Source organism: Aphis gossypii, unplaced genomic scaffold (genome assembly GCF_020184175.1).
Source record: "Aphis gossypii isolate Hap1 unplaced genomic scaffold, ASM2018417v2 Contig00007, whole genome shotgun sequence".
In the NCBI taxonomy this organism is placed as follows: domain Eukaryota; kingdom Metazoa; phylum Arthropoda; class Insecta; order Hemiptera; family Aphididae; genus Aphis; species Aphis gossypii.
This window is the reverse complement of record NW_026082986.1, coordinates 412,400-420,907: the sequence shown is the minus strand read 5'-3', so window position 1 is coordinate 420,907 and position 8,508 is coordinate 412,400. Positions and strand designations below refer to the sequence as shown.

At 32.1% G+C, this 8,508-nt stretch overlaps 1 protein-coding gene across 1 annotated transcript; it reads right to left on the bottom strand.

The window, feature by feature from the left end:
• Positions 1–538: 538 nt before the first annotated feature.
• Positions 539–3,409, bottom strand: LOC126552969 (uncharacterized). The gene has a single exon (XM_050208164.1). The coding sequence runs from the start codon at positions 3,407–3,409 to the stop codon at positions 539–541; it is 2,871 nt and encodes a 956-aa protein (XP_050064121.1).
• Between the last annotated feature and the right edge of the window lie 5,099 nt (positions 3,410–8,508).

Below are 8,508 nucleotides of genomic sequence, written 5' to 3'. Positions count from 1 at the left end.
GCTAAAAATACCTAATAAATAAATACGTACAATTATTAGAAACTCCTACACATAAGACTTGTTTCACATAAAATTTATAGCTGTAATTGTACTTACCAGCGACAATCATAAATTATAATCAAATATAATGTATGGTGGTTAACTATTCTTGCAATTCTTGTCATTCTTACACTGATACCTCATTCTCTAAGCATCCATTTTTCAGTGCATATTGTAGACATGATCCTTATCCGTTTCTCGCGGCCGCGTCATACGTTCTTTTGTCCCACGGGCAGCCGTTTTCATAGGCATACCGTAGCAAATTAATACGCCCAAAATCTGCGGCCAGGGCACACGTGGATTCGTTCCACGGGCAGCCGTGTTCATGTGCACAGCGCATCAAATCAATGTGTCCACTTTCCACGGCCGCTTTACATGTGTATAGTAGAAAGTACACTAAATAATATACTGAAATTATTAAGTGTAATATTACTAATTTTATTCAACTACTATCCAATATCCTTACTAAAAATACTGCAAAAATTTTTTTGTAATCCTATCAGATTATGCTGCAGCTGATAAACCTATTAAACCTATATCTATCGCGCATTTGATGGTTTAATATAATAACCGTGTCTTGATCCGTTAAAGACAACCGATATGTTGCATCATCCGTATCCGTGGGAATGCGAGACATCAATGTGCTAGAGTTGGAACACCATTTCCTCAGTGGAAAACCAGCTGCTTCCAAAACCTTATTGACATTTTTATAAAGTGAGTAACATGCATCTTCAGTGGCACAACCGGTAAGTAAATCATCAACATAAAAATCACTAGATATGACACGTTTGAGAATTGGATTTTCAACTTCAGTAGCCAGCTGCAAAAGACACCGTGTAGAAAGAAAAGATGCAGCCTTTGTACCATAAGTGACTGTGCGTAGCTCAAATTCCTTTAAAGACTGTTCCGGAGTTTCTCTGTACCATATTCTTTGTAACGCTCGATCCTCAGGGTGTATAAGTACTTGCCTGTACATCTTAGCAATATCAGCTGTTATGACTATAGAATGCATTCTGAACCTCAATAATATATCTAACAAATCTGGTTGAACCTTGGGACCTCGGTATAAAATATCATTAAGAGATAATCCAGAGCTAGATGGAGCGGATCCGTCAAAGACCACTCTTAATTTGGTTGTGATACTAGATTCTTTCATTACAGCATGATGTGGCAAATAATAAGCGCATTTATTAGGATCTGGAGCAGCTGCTAATGCCATATGATTCATAGTTAAATATTCAGACATGAATTTATGATATGCAATGCCAAGCCCTTTGTCTCTAGACAATCGCCTCTCCAAGTTTAGAAAACGACGTTGAGCCATATAACTGGAATCACCAAGTGTACCGATATCAGTATTTATTGGAAGCCGCACAACAAATCTTCCAGAATCATCTCTACTATGAGTATCATTAAAATGCTTTTCCGCCTTCTGCTCATCAGTTCGACGACTATTTGATTTAGTGACAAATAACGATAAAGCTGGTTCAACTCTTCCTTCGCTGAACCAGGCATGCATACATGTGTTCATATGATTACATTGATTATTAGACACCTTGCCGGTAAGAACCCATCCGAGTGCAGTATTATGAAACATTAAGCTATTTTCAATCTCAAATTTTTCACCACTGAATAAAGTGTAAAAAACCTCTGCACCAAGTAATAATTGTATGTCTCCAGGATCTCCACAACTGGGATCTACCAATTGACCTTTCACTATTTCTGGGATCTTAAAATTATTAAGTTTTAAGGGCCGTGACGGTAATGTATTTGAAATGGACGGAAGTACATGTAAATCTATTAGAGTGCTAAAATTTTCAAACCGTGAAGATATTAGAACTGGTTTCAATTTTTGAGCTATTGAACGTTTTGAATTAATTCCAACAATTGGTAGATGACAGTTAGTTCTTGTTAATTTAAGAGATTGAGCACAAGCGTCAGTGATGAAGTTGATCTGTGACCCTGAATCCAGCAGTGCTCTGCAACGCTTGGGTACACCTGTTATATCATTAATAACCACAATGGCAGTGGCTAACATCACTGAGTCACCGGACGCGTGCATTGCTTGTGCAAACCCTTCACCGTCACACAGTGGCTGCTCAGTGATACCGGCTGCATTATCTTGGTCAGACATAGTGGATCCTTCATTCTCTTCCAAATGTAATTTAATGTTATGTCTTTTTCCACACTTAGAGCAATTTGAAAATTTGCAGAACCTTGCTTGATGATTAACATTTAAACATTTGAAGCATAAATGATTTTTCATGACAACATCACGTCGCTCATGAACAGGTAACTTATCAAATTGTTTACATAGGTACAATCTGTGACCTTCATTGCACAAACTACATTTAATTGTATAACTTGTTTTTTGAGCTGGTCCTACATGGAATGCCTTTTTTTCCTGCAACTTATGATTATAAACCTTTCCAACAGCCTTCTTTTCTAGGGTAGATCCAACATTCATTTCTCCTGCCTGATATGCTGCAATACGATTAAGTAAAAACGCCTCAACTTCATAAAACAATGGCAATTCTTTTTTATTATATTGGAGTTGCCACTCTCCCACCGTGGCACTATCCAAACGACTGCAAATGAGTGTGACCAACCATGCATCCCAGGAATCTATGGGTTGTCCTAAAGCTCTGAGCGCATTAACATTAGACATGATATGATGTTGTAATTTTTCTAAATTTGTTGCCGATGTTATGAGAACTTTAGGTGTGTCAAGTAGTGATCTGATGTGAGATTGAATGATCACACTTTTATTGTCATACCGGTTCATTAATGTGTTGTATGCTTGTAAATAATTTTCACCCGTGGTGGGAATTGACCGAATAACATCACTAGCCTGACCCACAAGATAACCTTTAAGATAGTGAAATTTCTGAACAGGAGCAAGATTCTCATGGTTATGGAATACAATATTAAAGCTATCAATGAATGACGTCCAACATTGCCAATCACCATCAAATTTTGGAATCTCCACTGGTGGTAACCTCATTGTATTTTCAGTCTTGTATTTGGTGAGCTCACTATAGGAAGGACTACTTGATGTATTATTTGAGTTAGCATCTATCAGTTGCATTAAAACTGCTTTAGCGTGGTATAATTTATTTTTGAAGTCAATATATTCATCACATTGCTGATCATCATCTACCGAATCATCAAGTTCTTCAATTTCAATTTGAGCCATTTCATATTTTTCAGATAACGCATTTAATGCTTCAAACCGAATGCGTACTTCATTTAAGTTACCAGATGTAGTATCATACTGAGTGCCGAAAAGTGTTGTTGTAGAGAGTTCATGGTTGACTTGATTTTGCCTTTTCTTGGCCAGTTTTAACTTCTTTGCAGTTGTCGCCTCCATTGCTGTATACAAATTATAGGAATGCACTAAGTGCTTATCTCACAATAAAAATAATAATAATAATTAAACAAACAAATCAATTAAAAGTACAAACAAGTGTGATCTTTCTATTGAGAGAGAACAATTAAATGTTTATTTTAAAAATATAAAATTCAATATCCGGCATCCTTAGGACCAAAATGTAGGGGCGTTGCCTATTATATAATTTTAATATAATTGAGGGTAACTCCAATAAAAATAATAAACAGGTAAATATAATTAAGTGGACTGTATAATTGAATAATAAAAAAATCACACAAGTAATAAAACAATATGATATCCGCCTGTTTGGCAATATATAAAAAATAAACAGATAATACTGAAAAATATAAAACAATTAGCAATAAGCTAAATCAAGTATGGTTACTGTAACCAATATAACAATATTAAGAACATCTATATATAAATAAATAGAAACAACCAATGTAATAATTAAAATTCTAATTTACTAATATTTATGACTTAGAAAATACTTAAAATAATATCACAATAAATAATAGTAATCAACCATGTGGTGCACCACATACCTTAAGTATGATTATGGTGTCATGTGTTGCCCAGATCCGTATATAATAAATTTAATAGATTACAATAAAAAGAATAGCAGGTTGATCTGGCACAATCACATGAACACCGCTAATACATACGAGCAGATCTGCAATAACAATAGGATAATACAACTCTGCAGCCAAGATACAAACAACAACCGCACAGGACAACCAGAATCGCTCAACAAGCAGATTTAATATATATTACTCCTGTAAAAATTATAACATTAATGACCGCAGCAGAAAGTAGCCGAACGATACATACCAAATAACAAATAATAATTTTCACCGAATATTAAAGGCATGGCACGTGGGAAGCTATAATGAAAAAGAAAAATGGCCGCAGACAAAACTGGCAATAATCGACAACCGAGCAACTTGAAAGGAAAAAACAACACATGTGTTGGTCTCGAAAGCACCGAGAAAAGTGAATAAAATAACAAAATGGCAAGGCAAACCACAACGAACTTAACGTTTAACATAATAATATGAACATAGAAACCATCTACCAGTGCCACACACAAGTCCAATAAAATATAAGAATAATTGTAAATCCAGTGGTACAAATACAACAACTGCACAATAAATTCTAAAATATAACACACAAGGTCACCACATAACACTTGCAGCATAATACTAATAATAAACTAATAATAATGAAAATATAATATAATAATGAACAACAACCCTGCTTGTGTGAGCGTGAACACCTATATATAATTTATAATACATAGGTATAAATTATACTAATTGGTATGTAGTTATAGAGTAAATATAAAATATTATTTTTTTGGTTACATAGCCGCAGTGGTGTAATTATGGGGGATATGGGGATATATCCTTCCCTAGACGCTTTTTTTTTGGTGAAAAAAATAAAAAGGAAAATTAACTTGATATTATAATTGATGAAAAATATATTTAATTTAATTTAATTGTTTACTTTATAGTCTTTGATAACTATTATTATACGATTAAACTCATTTAATTTATAATAATAAATTAGTATAATATTGTTATCTACGAGATTTAATGACCGGGGGGGGGGCATAGCCCCACTAGAACGATACTATATAAACTTATATTCAAATCTCACCTCAGAACCAATTCCAAATGATACCACTTCCTATAGGTGACCATAACTCGATATAACGATTACAATAAAAATACATTACACACACTAACTATATGACTGCTTTAATTGTATTGCTGAGACATCAATGAAATGAGTAATAGTTTGTATCGTTTATAAACGGAAAGTAGCCAGTCAGATTATGCTGCAGCTGATATACCTGTTAACTACTTAAGTAGCTTCTCCTCACTCTCGTGGCTAACAGTGGAATAACTCTAATAAAACAACTCTATGGATATTATTAAACACATTTATTAAGTTAAAGGTAAACACTAAATAGTCTGGCTTCATTACAATCTGGTCGAGTACGCTCTCCAACCAACTGCCATACCGTAAATAGTTCACATTAGATGTCTCCCTGAGTGGTGCGGAAAGATAAGCTATCTATATAGTGATATTTTACATACCTATATAGGTGGTATTATTTATAAGGCTAACCTAAATCGTAAACTTTGATACAGGATGATGTGCCTTGCAACACGCCGTCGTCTATAGTTCACAAAGACGTTAACGCAATGCTATACGAGAATAAGATTAGTATATTGATTATATATAAACATTTTATCGTATAAAAAATACTTTCATCGACCTACTGCAATGCTAAAAACAAAATAGATAACTTTAATTGGCGATTGTAAATTGCTTCCATAGTAAGCAAGTGGTAAAAATAGTATATTAAATTTATCCCAGTATCTATATTCTATTTTTCGGCAACAAAAAGAGGTATAGTGAATTGTGCTTGTTATTTTACAGGAGTTTCTATGTAGTAAATTTCTCTATTATAGTAAGTGATCTTGAATTCATCAATATCTGTTTTCAATATTGTTGTACATTTATTCTTTCATCGTTGATTTGTGTAAAATACCAAATCAAAAAATAAACTCAAAAATATAATGAAAATACTATTATGAAGGTTGATTATGTCAATGATGTCTCATTACTTAATTGATGTATAACTTAACCTAGCTTTATAAAAATATAAATAAATTTTTAAATTGTTATTAACTAATTAATTTATTCCAAGTAAACTAAGCAACAAGCAATTTTTTGAAGGAGTGATAGTCACCTGCTCTGAGTAATGCTAAATGACTATTATTAAAATAATATTTCTATGAAACGCAATTTACTAGATAGAAATTTGTATCTGAAAAACACCACACACAATTTATAGGTACGTAAAAAGTACAAAGTGATGCAATTTTCAATTCTTACCCTTCGTTGGGTGCAATTTACGTTTGTCCAAAAAACAATAGGTACTTGCAAATTGTAATGCCACCTTCTCTCGTTGCACCATGTATAACGATACCATTATATTTGTACGGCAATCAGTATTGAACATAACATATCTATTACAGTGATTCATTTGACACCTAATTTACAAGGGCGAATACTCCAAGTACGCCCAGCATACGCCGCATGCTTAGAAATAAAAACGTTATTAATCGAAATACAAAAATTATTTTATAATCAATATTATATTACGTATTTTAAAAGAAATATAATGTGTTACATTAATTCATTTATTTCTGTTTTACTTAGATATCTGTGTTTATATTTATTCCAACATTAAATTAAATGACAGAGCATGCGATAGATGTGTGTTCAAGTTATACGACCCTTCTTATCGCTGTAAAAAATCAGTTACTCCGAGACCACCTCCACTATCAGCCGTGTTTTAATCATCCGGGGCATGCAACTTATCGCAAAGAAATTTCCAGTTTGAAATGAGTAAATTACTTTTCAAATCAACATGTAGATATATTTAATTTAATGTATTTTCCTCTCCGTAAAACAAACATTTTTCTATGTGTTCTAGTCGTTTATATTCTGAGGAATATTGTATTAATTGTGTCTACTACCATAAGGATTGTTAGTGTGTGATAAGTAAATTAATATTAGTGTATGTGCACTAGTGTGCTACATATTTCGGCCGGCGCCCAAAAACCGTATGAATATACGAACGCGCAATCATGTCGAATAATACAAACTGTCAATTGGTACGATTATAGTGATTATACACTAAATTACTTTTTGAACAAAAACATTATTCTGTTCTGACAAAATTGTGAGACTTTGGCAGGTCCTATTTCGATTCAGTAAAAACATTCTAAAATTGTCCAATTTAATAGAAACTAAAATAAATATTATTGAATTCGTTAACAGTTCCACCAAATTAATAGTTTTGATATCTTAACTTGATTATCTTAAGTGTTAACGATTGGTTTTTTAAGTATTGAAAATTCACATAATATATATATAAAAAAAAATTATTATTATAAAATAAAGAAATCAGTTTGTTCGTAAATTGGTTTTCGTAAACATTATAATACAATGATTAACAAGACCAAAATTATTCACCAAAAACTACCAAAATAAATAATTTAATTTTAACTTATATTTTATAAGTCATGTAAAGCAACGCATAATAATTTATAATAACCGTGAATAAAAAACCTAATTACAATGTGTAATCAATTAAGTAATGATACGAGGCGTATTTAAGGGGGGGCGACGTGGGGGCAATCGCCCCGGGGCGCCAAAAGCTAAGTCTCTTAAAGGGGCGCCGTCGATAGAGGTTTAATTGTTTTCATAGTGAAATTATAAAATAAAATAAAATAATTTTATTTTTTTATTTATTGATTTTATTGAAAAATTGAAAAATTATTAATAACAGATAAGTGATAATCTGTATCATAAATTCTTAATTATCATAGAATTTATTATTATTCTACAGAGCTTGGCTATAAATAGATGGTTGTTAATCTATCAGTTGTATTATTTTGCAGGTCTGTCCCATATTCCCATGATAAAAATAATTAAAAATAGATTATTTCTATCATGGTCTGTCCATTTCTTGTCTCGTACATAGAATATGTACATTGTACATGTTGTTTATGTGCTAATCACTCTGATAATTACTGTTGGAAATGCGACGTTACAGTATTTTCTAAACCACGTTTTAACATTTTTACCGGCTTATTGATTCACCGATAGTATAAGTGTATTATATTCATCAAGTAAATAATTTAGATTGATTTTTATATTTCATTTACTTGTAAAATACTGTGCCAATAAATATTACCTACCTATTTGATTGAAGAAGACATTTAAGGTTTGTATTAAATTTATTCATTATATTATTAGCATTCAATTTTTGAATTTGTTTGCGACCTAGCTTATTTATTTGACAATTGACATATTACAGTTAGTTGTAATATGCAAGATTTTATAATGCCATTGTTATTACAATTTTGGTTAACTTATTATTTCTTATTGCTTAAATGTTTTATCTGTATTTTTTTTACAATTATAAGCTTACCTTACCAGCTTAATTGCTTATTGCTTTTGATTTTGCTAATTTAGCGTACTGCTACTGTAAGAAG